Below are 15,056 nucleotides of genomic sequence, written 5' to 3' on the forward strand. Positions count from 1 at the left end.
TTGAAAAGGCTTCCACTTGCCACATTTTTTCACTATTATGCCTTCCCTTTACTGCATTTTAACTATAAACTACAATACATTGGCTGCATTTGCACATACTGCTAAGCCATACCTTGTTTTAACCATGGTTTGTTCAACAAAGCATGAGTTATCTCACAGACAATGCCAACAAGTCTTGACTTGTTTCTCCAAATACTGGTTTATTTTCCAGCTGCTCTTGTCTTGTGCCTTTGTAGCTTGATGAGCATCTGAGGTAGGGCAAACAAGGCTGATGAGTTCAGACATATCAAACCTTCATTAAAACAAGTCATGGTTTGTAAGCCAACAACAATTCATGGCTTTACACTATGGTTTGTTGGCAGAAAACAAACCATGGTTAATCTGGATTGGGCTCATATGTTCAAACAAACTATGGCTTAATGTTATGTGTGAAACAAGATGTTATGAAAGACTTACAGTTTATGGAAAGAGAAAGATTTGGATATCAGGTCTGATATTTTCAATTTATTTATTTAGCTTCCAGGTTCAATATTTTTTCTACTCCCCATTTTGATGTGTAACCTTCTCTTACTTTAGCTATTTCCCACAACAGCTTAACAATAGTTTATTCTAAACAAATAAGATGGAGCATTTTGAAGTATAATAAACTTTCCAATTGATCAGTCTCTTATAATAATCTTAGCATAACAGAAATGAAAAAAACATGTGCGTTCTAAATGTAATGAGCCACCCAAAAATACAGAGGTGCTCTACTGTTCTGGAATTCTCTCACCTCCAAGAGAACAGGCTCACACAAAACAAGTCAAAATACAGAAACACACTCACAAGAGAGCTAAGGCAGAAGCATCCAACCTAGGACAAAAGCAGGAATAAACTGGCATAAGACTGGAAGGAACAGTTGAAGTCTTGACTCCTGTGCATTCCTGCCTCTGGATACTAGGTGTTAATACCCTGGGGAACTGGGGAAAAAGCTACTGCGCCTAACTAACCACAGAATACCATATGGCTCAGCTCCTATAGAACCAACACCTAGTACTGCTGTAACTAGCTAGTAATTGTTGGGTAAGGCCAGAATGTGACCCCATCTCTTATCTCCAGTGGATGGAATGGAAATTTTTAACTGCACTACTTCTACACTTACTGTATTTAAAATCACTACGCGTAACTTCAAGAATGCAAACAGAAAGAAAATTCAATAAATAACTGCAAAAATCATTGTGCTTCCCTGTCATGATCTAAAGAGTTACTTAAATTAGATTTTTGCCTTGTTCTTGAATAGCAACCTCCATAGCATATTACAAAATGCTTTTTGAAAGTATCCTAAATTTCAGGAAACGTTTTGTCATGTAATATTGGAGTTGTAATTCAAGACAGACAATATTGTTCTCTGGATCCAGTCCCCAGGTTGAAAGAGATTACTTGACAGACATCTACAAGAGGGAAAACCAACAGATCAGAGTGTCAGAGAAAGGAAAGAACATCCACTTACTCAAAAATAGCTATAAGCTGTTCACTTGGTGCATTTTTCACCCCTGCCACAATGCTTTGTAACCGGCTTACGCTCTGTGTTGCAGAAGCAACAGGAGTAATCACTGGTTCCTTCTCTCTAAGGTATCTCCTGCCAGTCAAGGGAGTTGAGGGTGCAAAGGATCTTTTCTAGCAAATTGAAGAGAAACTTCTTTCAATTGTTTTGGCCCATGATAAACTGCACAAATACTATTAAACTTTAGATCACAGCTTCAGAATATGACACCACCACAAATATACCCTGAATAGCAATCCTGAAAACTACTGACCATTCAGGATGGGTGTGTATGCGCGCGTGTGTGTATATATATATTTATATATATAGACGTAATTGTGATTAATCAAACAGAGGTTTTTATTATATTAACAAAACGTTTCAGCTTCCGCCTTCATCAGCTGTGAACATACAAATGCTGTTACCAAGGTGGCAGTTAGAGGGCTTTGAGGATGGAATGCTCAGAGGGGCTTCATTTGCAGAAGCTAAGTAGTGGTGGTACTGTCCTCCAGGTTCAGGCCATGTGGTGCCAATGTGTCCAGAGAGTATATCCAAAAGTTCTCCCTTTTGGTCAATGCTGCTGGATCTGCTGGCATCTCTATTGCTTTTGCTATTGTTATGGAAAAGTCCAACAGGCTGTGACCCTCGATGTTAAAATGCTTTGCAACTGGTTGCTCCACTTTTTTTGTCAAGATTGCCGACTTATGGTTCCTGAAGCGCATGCGTAGGTCAGTTGTGGTCTTTCCTACATATTGGATATGACATACTGGTCTTTTGCACTCGATGATGTAAACTATATTGCAGGACCTGCAGGTGATGTTCTGTTTGATGTAATATGTCCTGCCTGACCTAGTGCTTGTAAAAGTGGCTGTCTCCCTGAGGTACACACAGGTGATACAGCGTTTGGAGTGACAAGGATGAGACCCTGGATTGGTGATAGGTGGCTTAAGCACAGCTCTCACCAACAGTCTGCACAAATTAGGAGGTTGGCGAAATGCTACAACAGGAGGCCTGATGATTGTTCTAGCAAGATGTTCAGAGTTTGCCAGCAATGGGTAGCTCTCGATTGCTCGGTGATAGTTAGGAGATGCTGGATAGAAATCTACCACAAACAGAATCCGTTGCTCTCTGCTCTTTGACACCTCAGTATGATGGAGGATGTTTTCTCTGGACAGAATGGAGGCCCGGTGGATGTTGCAATTGATAATATGTGGAGAATATCCTCTTAGAAGAAGGTGTTCTTTAAGTTCACTGATCCTTCTCTGGTATTTATCTTCAGTGTTGCAAATAAGTTTGATTCTCAGAGCTAAGCTATACACAATGTTCTTCTTTATATGCCTAGGATATATGCCTAGGATATATGCCTAGGATATAAACTGGAAATCCTGCCATCCTGTTTGGTTAATCACAATTATGTTTATATATATTTTAGGTGATTAATGGAATCCTTACAGGGATCCAGAGCAAGCTTGAGTGAAGTTCTGTTTGTTGCTTTCAAAATTGTCATATATAAATGTAACTGTGATTAACCAAAAAGAGGTTAAAAACATTGCATACCTTGGGTGGTTGTGCATGATGGAGAACTTGAATGAAGAAGACTGGATCCTTGTTGGATGCGAGTTGCTTTGGTATACAGTTTTGATATATAGGCTTACTATATCATGTAAATGTGGCCACTGTATTTGTATTCACCCCCAAACTGCCAAAAAAGATCTCTAGATCTTTTATTAATCACTGTCTCAATTTTTTAAAAAATAGCTTGTAAAGATACAACTACAGTAGGGCCCCGCTTATATGGCGGGTTCCGTTTCAGACCCCCGCCGTAAAGCAGAAATCGCGTAAGGCGGAACCCCATTGATTTTAATGGGGCGCATCGTGCAAAAATGCCGCAAAAGCGGCTTTTAAAGAGGGGAGGAAAGCCGCCGCATTAGCGGAACGCCAGTAAGCAGAGCACCGGTAAGCAGGGCCCTACTGTATTTTTCTATTTTTGTTTATTTTCTGCAAGCAATGTGGGAGACAAAAAACAGTCAATTTCCTCTTCCTTTTAAAAATTGTTGGTGTTTATTTCTAAGTAGTTCCCGCACTGTTGCTTCCAATCTATAATGGAAATTCCTTTTTAAAAGAGGTTTCAAAATACTCCTGTTTGTGTTTTGTAGCCAAACCACCCTACAGGCATGAAATGTGAACACTCCTAAGAAATATTGATACTTAAAAGTGTTTTTATTTAACTAAACGAGAGCTCTTGTAGAAGTGGTCTATCCCCAAGTTATTTGTTGAAAACAGAAGATAACAGAATTATCTGCATTCATGTACTAAATAAGAACATCATAGTGGTTCATCTGAGAGCATCTCAGTGGCAGAGCATCTGTTTTGCATGCATAAGGTTCCAGGTTTTGATTCAATCCCCAGCATCTCCAGGTAGCGCTGGGAGAGACCCTTGACTGAAAACCTGGTGATCCACTGCTAGTCTGTGCAGACAACACTGGGCAGTTTCCCAGGTTTCCTAAGAATTCTGTCTGTCAGGTGCAACCCTATTTAGAGAAAGCTCATCTAGTATAGTGGTGACACATGCCTTGTTTACATCCATTTTAGGTTATTGCAATGTGCTCTATGTGGGGCTGTCCTTGAAGACTGGAAATTGGATTCCAATATGGAATGTGGCAGCTAGAACCCTTGTGGGAACTAGATGTACAGATATACCTATATACATTGTATCAGCTAAATTGGTCCTGGAAATGAACAGGCAGCCAATTTAAGATGCTAGTTTTAACCTTTAAAGCCCAAAAAGGTTCAGGACTAAGTTATCTGGAGGGCCACTTACTTCTGAATAAGCCTGCCTGTTAAGTTCTGCTGAGGGGGTCCTACTTCCTAGCCTGCCAGTGATAGCTGTTAAGTTGGTGAATATTTAGCATTATATTTATACCCTATCTTTTCCTCCAAGGAACTCAAGTTGGTTTACCCAGATGCCCCAAACTCCCCATTTTATCTTCACAACAACCCTGTAAAGGACATTAGTCTAATAGACAGGGACTGGCCCAAGGTCGCCTACTGAACCTCTTGGCTGATTAAAAAAATAAACAAGAGCTCTGAAGATATTATTATTCCAGTCTGTTTTTGGTGAGTTGTGCTATGCTTGGAGATGGGTGTGGATTTTTTCAGCTGTTGCTATCTTTCTGTAATCTACTAATTAAATTTTGAAACTGTAATTCAGGTGTGGAGAACCTTTTTGGCTCCAGGGGCTAGATCTTTATCTGCCCCCACCCAGAGGGCCAACTTTGACAGGTGGGTAGGACAATCTACCTATCAAACACATGATATCACTATGCTATCATGATTGACAGCTGTTTTGCTCCACCCACCAGTGATGTCAGCTGATGGGTGGGTGGGTATGGTTTGGGGAAAATGGCCTTAGGGGCCAAATGGGACTGCCTGAAGGGCAATTATTTCCAGAGACCAGAGTAATTACTGTATTTTGTGTTTTATTAGTGTTGTAAACTGCCTTGTTCCCTGAAAGTCAAGTAAAAAAAATAAGCAACTTACTATTGTTTTCTATGTGCAGAGATTACATGTTGACTGAATGACTGAAGTTAAAATACTTTATCAATTTTGTTCCTTGAGATTACAAAAGCAAGCACACTGCTCTAAGATAAGACAACTGACAATACCTTCTCAAAATGCTGTTGAAGGTAACACTCCATGTGAACTTTTGTCATCACCTTCCCAGATGGCATATCAGTAGAAAACTTCTGAGGAGTTCCAATTTCTTCTTCTGCATCTGCCCCTAAGAAAACTCTCTCATCAAAGTCTCCTTCTGTCAGAACAAATTCTTCATATTCCTTATTCAATGCTTTGCTGGAAGATAAGACCCACTATTAGGAACAAATGTTAAGACACCAAACTGATTTGGCTTTATATTACACCTATTGCTGTACACACGTGCTCTCAATTCTCTCCTACACATGAATTTCTACTTTCTACTGGTACAAGTTGTACGTTTTTGAAACCCATGGATGGAGGCAGAATGGAAAAGAAGCACTGTCAATCAGTGATCTGGAAAAGTCTTTTAAACTGTTTTGCATTTTTACTACTACTTGATTAAAATCTAGTGGGGCCGGCAGATCCGAGATGTACAAATAGCCTGTTGGACACAAGTTGTCCATCACTGCTCTATATAATTTAAAATAGCAGAGCCTAAAAAGTGAGCCTCTGCTTTAAAAAAAGAAATTCACTACTGAAGTCCAAATCCTGTCTCAGTGGTGCAGGGAAGGGCCATAGCTCAGTAGTACAGCATCTTCTTTGCATGAGGAAGGTCCCAGTCTTAATCCCCAGCATCTCTAGATAGGGCTGGAAAAGATCCCTGTCTGAATCCCTGGAGAGCCAGTGCCAGTCAGTGTAGACAATACTGAGCTGGATGGACAAGTAGTCTGACTCAGTGTAAGGCAGCTTCCTGTGTTCACTTGTCATAGTAAGTAATAAGCCGTGGCTCACAGAAATGAGCATCCTGCTAATGCACGCTGTTCAATTGCTCCACCCTGTCCGAAGCTGGGAGAAACAAACCATGCTTGACTTAGTGTTAGTTCTTGACTTGCACTCATGGCTTGTTTGAAAACAACCCACAAGTGTTGGTTCTCACATAATACAAAGCCAAGCCTCATGGTTTGTTTCTCCTATCACCAGGTGGGGGAATGAAGCAGGAGTGACTGAGCTACATGCATCACTGTTCTGCTCATTCAAGGTAAACCATGTGTTTGCCCCCAAATGGAGATAATTTACTGGAGCTGAAGACTGCAACATGGACCAACGTCCTAAATCCACATTCCTGGGTTGTTCACAATAACAAGGATATAATTACATAACTTCCTTTAGGCTCTTATGTAGAAACGCTCCAGAACAGAAATCCACACAATTGCCAGACAACAGGAAACGCTAATAGGTTTTTAAAAATCAGTGAGTGTTTATTTCTACAGCCATTGCCCTTGCTATTCACCACTGAGCCATTTCCAACACGTTATATCACTAGAGTGACACATTAGAAATTAACTGAATGCTGTTATTGCAAACACAGAACTTACTTGTTGTCTGCAAAGTTACTAAGATCCAAAAGACAGTCTCCTTTTAAAATCTACAAAAGACAAAATTGAGAAAAAGAGTAGTCCAACCAATGAACAACACAAAAAGCTAACAGACCAACTGAGAGCACAGCTGTGTAGCTATCTTCAGTTGGCTCTGACACTTGAGTATTTAGTCAGAACAAAAGGAAGTCTGTCCAGAAATGTCCTCCTCTATTTATATCAGAAAAAGATAAAACATCCTGTGGTTAATAATGCTTTAGTGAACTTGCTAATTAAAAGAAGATACGTTTGTCAAACTCTGTTATAGTAGGCTTGCCTAACATGCATATTCTCCAGGCATGTTAAAGTAGTAAGCTATTCCACTACGTAGTCTAAAACAAAAAGAAGAAAAACTACATGCCTAGCTTCCTTGACTCAGGAGACTCAGAGAACATTCTTCACAATGCTACCGCTGCAGTGGTTGAGTGGGAAGGCAGTGGGTCCGCCCTCTTGGGGGCATGCACACTAGATCAAGGGAGGGTGTGTGCACCCTGCCACAAAAAAAAAAAGGTTCTAGCTCTAGATTGTTCTGAAGATGCTTTGCACACGTTTTCCCATTTGTGTGCATGCTCCACAGAACCTACAAAGAATATCTCTTGTTAAAAACTTGAATATTCCACTATCTAAATGAATGTGCTAAGATAACACAGTACGATAGCAGTAGCATGATTACTCACAGTGATTGGTTTTTATTATTTATTATTTGATTTATATCCCACCCTTCCTCCCAGCGGGAGCCCAGGGCGGTTGATCTGCCCTAATGCTACAAAGGGGCAGAGGGCTTGTAACTACTATTCACTGAGCTGCTCTGATGTGAGAGGAAGCAAAACAGGAAGGTAGGACGGGGCAGCATTAAAGGGAGCTGGGGGGAGGAGGTAACCTGGAGCATAGGAAAGGCACAGCAAAGACCTTGGATTTATAAAGTTAGAACTGTTCAGGTTCACATATGATTTGAAATAATCAGCCAAATCTTTAGCAGCAGGCTTGAAGTTTTAATTTAAAATAAACAAAAAACTACCAACAGAACACCTCTTCCGATCATCAATTCTTTATAATCTACCCAGTAATTAACAATTACTTGTAAGTGTTTACCTTCCTATCATAGAGCTTTGAGATATATGGTTTGAAGTAATGTTCCTTTATCCCCTTAGCTTCTACCAAAAGACCATCGTGTAATTCACAGAGTGTGGCAATAATGCATGGAGGGGCTTCAGAAGTCCTGAAGTCAGCAGAATGGAAGTCTTGTGGCAAACCTTAACAAACAAACATCCAATGAATAAATAATCAATTTCAAGACTTGTATGAAAAACTTTGCATTTTAGGTGGTGGGAGAAAGTCAACATACCTTTGAAAGATGAATTCAATAAATCTCTCTTATGTGGACACCGAAGTGCATTTGCAAAAATCAAATCCAAGCAGCATAGAAGCAAATGGTATGAGTTCACTAAATCATCTCCAATCATACTGAAATTACCTTTGGAAGAGATATACACACAATTAAAACCACACAGCTAAACCATTCAAAATGATAGGGAATCAAATTAAATCATCACTTACCCTTTGTATAAACAAATAGTGTCCAACAAAAGTTGAATAGGTCTTTAACACTGCAGGGCACCCGTCTATGGAAAGATAAGGCAAGATTAAGTTCTAGAATACTGTTCTTCAGAAAAATCACTCAGCCACTCCAAAGATATGCAGCCAGATAATTAACATGAATATAATAAGCAGATGCCATAAACTACTGTAGCAATTTTAAACTTGAGTAGTAAAATGGATTCCTCCATTAGCCATACCTCAATTTGTTATGTTCAAGGGACTCTGCACTGCTATTAGCACTCCACTGACTAACTAGTTCATTTGCAGTATGTACCATTCACCATAGATTCTTTTTTTATAGTCCCTTAACTACACTGTTTGGCAGAATGCTCCTGGTGGCTATCACAAGGTGGGCACCTATGCCAACCTAGTGCTGGCTGGACTACTACTACTACTACTACTACTACTACTATTTTACACAACATGGAATCCAAAATACCCCAGGTCCAATACTTCAGTAGTACCTCTGTTTTCTGCTTCTTTGCAGCTTTGGTTGTTCTTCATAAGGATTTTTAAATATGACCAAAAATATTGGCTTAAACTTCTTGAAAATTACTGTGGACACCTCAAAATTTCTCTCCAGCCTCTCCACTCGCTCTCGAAACTCCTGAGGCAAATTTGACATGTCCATCCACTTTTTCATTTTACTAAAAAACTGAATTAAACTTAAAAGAAAACAACATTGAATTACAGACTTTTCTTTAATTTCTATAGATAGCAGCATGTAAGGTGTGCACTTATACAGTTCTTAAGTTGTTTACCCATTTAGATATAAAAGTATATCCCTTGATTACAAAACATTTATATGACTCATAGTTGAATGTATGAACTGACTTAATTAGAAAGTGTCAGGCGTGAAGGGGTGTGAGGTGAGGTGAAGAGATTATATTAGCATTGCAATCATCAAGTAAGCATGTGTTTCAACTAGTGTCAGAATAATCCTGAGATATGCTGGTGTGAAAAACTTCTTGCCAAAACCAACTATTATTTTACATGGTTAAGTAGGAATTTGAAACTAGGTTGTCCATATCCACTGCATCATTCTAAATGACAAATAAATAATATGGTGGTGCTCCTTCTGGTGTTACTTCAGTGAAAGTGCCTTCTAATGGAAGAGGAGCAAAGGTGATTTTGCAGATTCCCCCTTCCCTCTGCAGCCCCTGGCACCTCCAAAAATCTTTTAGGGTGGAACTCTCTAGAACAATTTGTCAAGGGGTGCTGGGAGATTCAATGGATGTAGCGCCTGCTGGATCAAAAGCCCTTACATTCACATAAGGGCACCAATTGAATACAACCTTTTATATTTAAAATTTACAATTTAAAATTGTCTTGTGAAAAAACATAGGTTTGTTGCAGGAGCTGGAAAATGTGCTGAAAAGCAAGTAGGAGAGCATGTTAACTTTGATCTCTTACATCTAAGCCAGGATTCAACTATATGCAGTCACACACAGCCATTCTTAAAAACAGATTTAGCTTGCTTGAAGATGGGAATACCATCAGCACTGTTAAAGGACTGGGGGGGCAGAACCCCCCTGCCCACTTTGCTCACCAACCCCCCAAACCCCATGCACCCCCAAACACAGACACCCATGCACCCTCAAACACAGAGACATACACTACAGACACCCCCAACCATACACATGCACACCCATGGCACCTCCAAGCGCACACACACACTTACAGAGGAACTTTCTTTGTCTCTCTCTCTCTCACACACACACACTCACACTTCCCTCGCCACCCCCTGCCCCCAGGCACCAACACTCCTCACCCCAACCTGCTTGCCTCTACTGTTAGGCTGCTGCAGGCACCACCACCACCACACTCCTACCCGCCCAGGCTACAGCCCTCCCACCCACTATGACATGAGTGGCCTACACAGCCTCTTCCACACCATAGCCTGCGGGGCCTCCACCTCCATGGCATGTGCAGCCTCCTCTGACAGCAGTGCAGCCTCCTACAGTGCCACTGCCATGGCCTACGCAGCCTCCTCTGGCGTCACCACTGCTACGGCCAGTGCGGCCTCCTCTATTATTGCAGCCAGCACAACCTCCTCCATCATCACCAGCATGGCCTCCTCCGGCACTGCTACTGGGTAGCCTGTCCACTCACCCAGTTATCTTTGCCTCCTAACTTCACCTCTGACATCACACTGCATGATGTCATGATGGCGTGACGGCTTACTCTTTTATTATATAGAAATATGTCACATCTTTACTGCCTAGCAGAGGTTAGAAAAGTAGAAAATGAACATTATATGATCACTCTGTGTGTGACAAGTGGAACACCCATTATTTAATCAGTCATACTCTGTCAACTGTTTCAGCAATAAAAAAAATATTATTCAGACACAATTTAGAGCACTATTCCAACTTTATTGTGGTGCCATGAGTTAACCAGGGCAATACCTTGCTCTCATCTAGTAGAAACAATAAAGAGTCTAGTGGCAGCTTAAATACGAACAGTGTATTATATCCCACCCTTCCTCCTAGCAGGAGCCCAGGGTGGCAAATAGAAGCACTAAAAACACTTTAAAACACCATAAAAATAGACCTTAAAATACATTAAAACAAAACGTTAAAAACATTTTTAAAAAAAGCTTTAAAAACATCTTTTAAGAAAGGGTTAAAAACATTTTAAAAAAGCATTATGTCAGCAGTGCAACATTTGTAAGTGCACACGTACACAAATTGTTTCTAAAGCTCCTAGGAAAAAGAAAGGAATTAGCCTAAAGACATTTAATCTGCAAGAATCTTCTAGAACCTCAAAGTAAAGAACTTTGCAATTTGAAAATAAATGCCCAGTTTTAAAGTATTTCATGTCTAAGGATACAATATGCACAGATGAATAGTAAATATGTAATCTATTCAAATTTTCATTAATTCTGTTAAAGTCTCAACACTAAAAGCAAAAGCTTAAATGGGTGTGGACAATTACTCACTTAAAAAAAAAAATACCTTAGTTTTGCTGAGCGCAGTATCCTAGTCAGTGAGACACAGTTTCCTTCCCTCAGGCCACTTCCTACAGTGGGGATAATACTCTTACGGCAAGCGACATAGAGAGCACAGGCCAACCAATGTACTGTTTCCCCCTGGAAAAATAAACAATAAATGGTCTGTAGGAGTAACAATTCTCAGTCTTTAGTCTGAATCCTTTATATGAAAAGAAGAAGCTTTAGAAAAGAATCAGTATTCCCTTGACCTGGTTTCAGGGCAGGTATTCTTGCCAATTGAAAACAAGGCATCTTGCTTGAAATGCTTTTAAAAAGATTTAACAGAATAAAGAAAATTAAATTCTAATCAATTCTAACAAATACTGTTATGCCGCTATGAGCTGGATATGAGCTATTCCAAGTTTGCATGTACTGTCAAACAAAAACATACTATTCTGACAAGTTCTAATTCAATCTTTTTCAAACTGTGTTACAGGGTACTCTGGGATTCCGCAGATAAAATCAGTAGTGGTAGGCAAGCTTCTATGAAAGAAAGGTTGTCCACTGCCACCCACCTTTTCTTACGATGTGTCTTGAGGTGCACTGAAATTCACACAGAATGATAGTGAGGCCTAAAAGGCCTCACCAGTATCCCACATGAATAGCCATACCAGAATTCTCTGCAATACACAGGCAGATGAAATGTTCATGTGCCCTTATGACACAAAGTTTAAAAACCACTGTCTTGGATAAACATTGATATCAAAAATATGTCAAGTTACAGAGCAACTTCATTATCCCTCTAAAGCCCGTCGGCAAGATGCATGTGTGTAGAGTAGTTAATTCTACCCCTGCGTTAGCTTTCAGAATTAGAAATGAGAACATGGAAATGTGTCACTGAAGGAGAAGGAACTGAAGGCACAACTTTTGCCTGGTGGGGATCAATTGACCTGATAGTTCTTTACACCCTGTAGTGACAGGATTGTGGCTTACCATTCTGTCATCTTTTTCCCAACAAAAGGAGAGGTTGTCAGAAAGTTAATCATAGACACAGGACTTTTTTTTATTACAAAAGTCCACTTACTAGGAGGGGAACAAATGTCCTCAGAAGACCAGCATCAGGGGTTATACATAATGTATTCAGTGTGTCTCCCTTGCATTAATTGACAACTGTTTTTCTTCATTTCTAGTATGTAAAGTCTTTGGAACATCTGTAGTGTGCATGGAGGGGTGTTTTTCTGTTTGTGATTGATATTGAACAACAAAATATTTTTTAAAAGATCAGAATTATAGATCTCCTAATACCTGTTTGTTAATGGGAGAGTGTCAACTTGCTCAGGGCAGAAACAGTGACTAAACCCAAGGGAACTGTGAGACTCCCACTATTTTGCAGGTGGGGTTCAATAACTGGCATTTTAGGCTGCACAATTAAAGTGGATTTGGCGCTCTTGTACAACAAACCCTGTTGGGGGGACGATAGGCTTTTATGGTAAGAAAATTGATGGACAAATGTACTGGAAATTGTGGGGTAACAATCACTTGACACATAATCTCCCTGCAAGTAAATCAACATGAAAGCTCAATGTAGTACAACCTCTCTGGAAACTTTGCGCAAACCAATCAGTATAAATGCTCAACAAACAGAATACTTGAAGCAACTCAGAGCACAACTGCATCCATGTAAGTAGCCAATATTAAGAGGCCACCTCCTGAGATCCTTGCCCACAAAGTATGGGGTCCAGGGCATTCAGACTTAGGGCGACACCACTCATCAGACGGTTAACAGTTAACATCACACTTCAAGCGGAAAAGTTTAGCTGAATAGTAATGAATGACTTTTGGTGACAGAGACTGTGCAAATGTATTAAGCAATGTAGGAGGAAGAGTTTTAAACCAAAGCAAAACTTGATTTCTCACTGGATTTTTTTATTTATTAGAAAATACAAAATACATGTTAATTTCTGGTTCTTGTAGAAAGGTACTATTAAAAGGTCGCTGCCGCTGTCGGACAAGTCCCCGCTGACAGCTGCCCCTACATTACCCAAAGGCAACAACAGTTTCTGTCGCCGCCACGTAGTAAGTATACAACGAGCAAACGAGAGGGAAGCCGGCAGAGCCAACAGAGCCATCGCCAGTGGGGGGAGGGCGACTGATAGTTGGGGCTGGTGGTTGGTCAGCTCTAGCGGGGCGGGGGGTGCCTATCCTCCATATGTAGCCCTGCCTGAAGCTACTGAAAACTTTCTAGAAGTACCGAGTCGTGGCTCCAGTCAGGTGCAAATCCCACACGTCTACCTCGCGGTGTTAGGCCCGTCCGCTTCACCCCTTGAGCGGACTAAAAGCCTCACACAACACAGCACATGTGGGCCCCCGCCATGCCCGGCCGCTGGAGAACCGTTCAAGAGTTTCCTTCCTTCCTATCCGGCCACCCACCCTCCATCCCTTAGTAAGAGAGTCTGGCACCCACCTCCAGGCTGTAGGTGCCTCGCAGTGCAGTGAAGTCCCGAAGGGCCTCGGCGGCGCTGCTAGTATCCAAGTTGAGCTCCTGACAGAGATGGTCGATGGCGGCCCGTACTTGGCACTGGGCGTCCCCAGCAGGGTCGTCTTCTTCCCCCGACATGACGGCTCCTACTTGTAAGACCCTCACCCAACCCCTCTCACGCAACCAGCCCCAGGACTACCCACAATCCTTAGCGCTAAGCGCGCCAAAACTGCTTTAGCCACTAAAAGGCAGGGATGGCGGACTCTCCGGTTCCGCCTTCTTCCTATTTGCTAGGTGTATTGAAATCTTCAGTATTACCTACCGATATTTTTCAGTCAGTAGATTAGGAATCTTTACTTGTTCCCTGAAAAATACCCTCAAATGTGACAAACCTGCTGCTTTCCATGTGTATTAAAAATGGGTATCTTTCACACACACCACGTAAGAAACTTTTGCAGGAGAGTGAGAGCAAGGAAGAGGGCAGGGTCAAGCGTGCTTTGAAGGGTTTACTATGCTTTTACGAAGCAGGCGTTCTCCTTGCCATCCTGATTTCCTGAAACGATTCAACTGACAGCAGGATAACCAGTAGAAGCAGCTTCCACTTCTCCAGTTGAGGATTTAAAGAAATGGAAATCCAGCTAAAACCAGTTATTTCCTCATAGCAAGAGGGAATTCTTGTATAGCGGTATTGGCTTCTAGCTACATCTTAGCTTCCAGGTTTGAGTGGGCCAGTTCTGGACATGCTCGAGCCACACCTTCTACATCAACAGTAATAAGTAGTTTACTGTTACAGTGATGGCGAGACTGGTTTTTGTTAGTCAAGGTGTCCGTCTCACCCCTCCACCTTTTTTGCAAGGCTAATGCTGCTGAGTTTAGTAGAATTGTGTTGTTTATTTAAAGTGTTGGTTCTTACCTATAAAGCCCTTAACGGCATCGGACCGCAATACCTGGCGGAACGCCTCTCCCGCTATGTACCTACCCGGTCACTGCGCTGGACGTCGAAGGCCCTTCTCTAGGTTCCAACGCATAGGGAGGCCCGGAGAGCAATAACTAGAGCTAGGGCCTTCTCAGTGGTGGCCCCCGAATTATGGAATGCCCTCCCTGACGAGATACGCCTGGCGCCTTCTTTGTTATCTTTTCGGCGCCAGGTAAAGACCTACCTCTTTGCCCAGGCATTTTAAATTTAATTTTCATTTATTTTAATTTTAAACTTTTGTCTTAATTTTGATTTTAAAAATGTTTCTATTGTATTGTACTCATACCTACATGTATTTTAATCTGTTTTTACCCTGTTGTACACCGCCCTGAGAGCTTGTTGCTATAGGGTGGTCTAAAAATGTAATTTATTTATTATTTTGATTAGTAGGTGCCCAGGGCCACAAACAAAAGCACTAAAAACACTTTTAAAACATC

General features: G+C 41.2%; 1 protein-coding gene across 4 annotated transcripts in view; it reads right to left on the reverse strand.

The window, feature by feature from the left end:
* Nucleotides 1-13,993, reverse strand: part of RBL1 (RB transcriptional corepressor like 1) — a 59,525-nt gene extending 45,532 nt beyond the window's left edge. Inside the window, exons 1-9 of one of the 4 annotated variants that reach the window (XM_061631705.1) lie at nt 13,629-13,993; nt 11,190-11,323; nt 8,697-8,897; nt 8,191-8,255; nt 7,979-8,107; nt 7,726-7,886; nt 6,595-6,644; nt 5,188-5,374; nt 1,490-1,656 (exon numbers count right to left, since the gene is read on the reverse strand). In XM_061631705.1, the coding sequence (XP_061487689.1) occupies nt 1,490-1,656; nt 5,188-5,374; nt 6,595-6,644; nt 7,726-7,886; nt 7,979-8,107; nt 8,191-8,255; nt 8,697-8,897; nt 11,190-11,323; nt 13,629-13,781 (1,247 nt within the window). In that variant the 5' untranslated portion in view covers nt 13,782-13,993. The remainder of the gene's footprint in view (nt 1-1,489; nt 1,657-5,187; nt 5,375-6,594; nt 6,645-7,725; nt 7,887-7,978; nt 8,108-8,190; nt 8,256-8,696; nt 8,898-11,189; nt 11,324-13,628) is intronic. The other 3 variants (XM_061631704.1, XM_061631707.1, XM_061631706.1) reach the window with 3 other exon arrangements.
* Between the last annotated feature and the right edge of the window lie 1,063 nt (nt 13,994-15,056).

Source organism: Rhineura floridana, chromosome 6 (genome assembly GCF_030035675.1).
Source record: "Rhineura floridana isolate rRhiFlo1 chromosome 6, rRhiFlo1.hap2, whole genome shotgun sequence".
Taxonomy (NCBI): domain Eukaryota; kingdom Metazoa; phylum Chordata; class Lepidosauria; order Squamata; family Rhineuridae; genus Rhineura; species Rhineura floridana.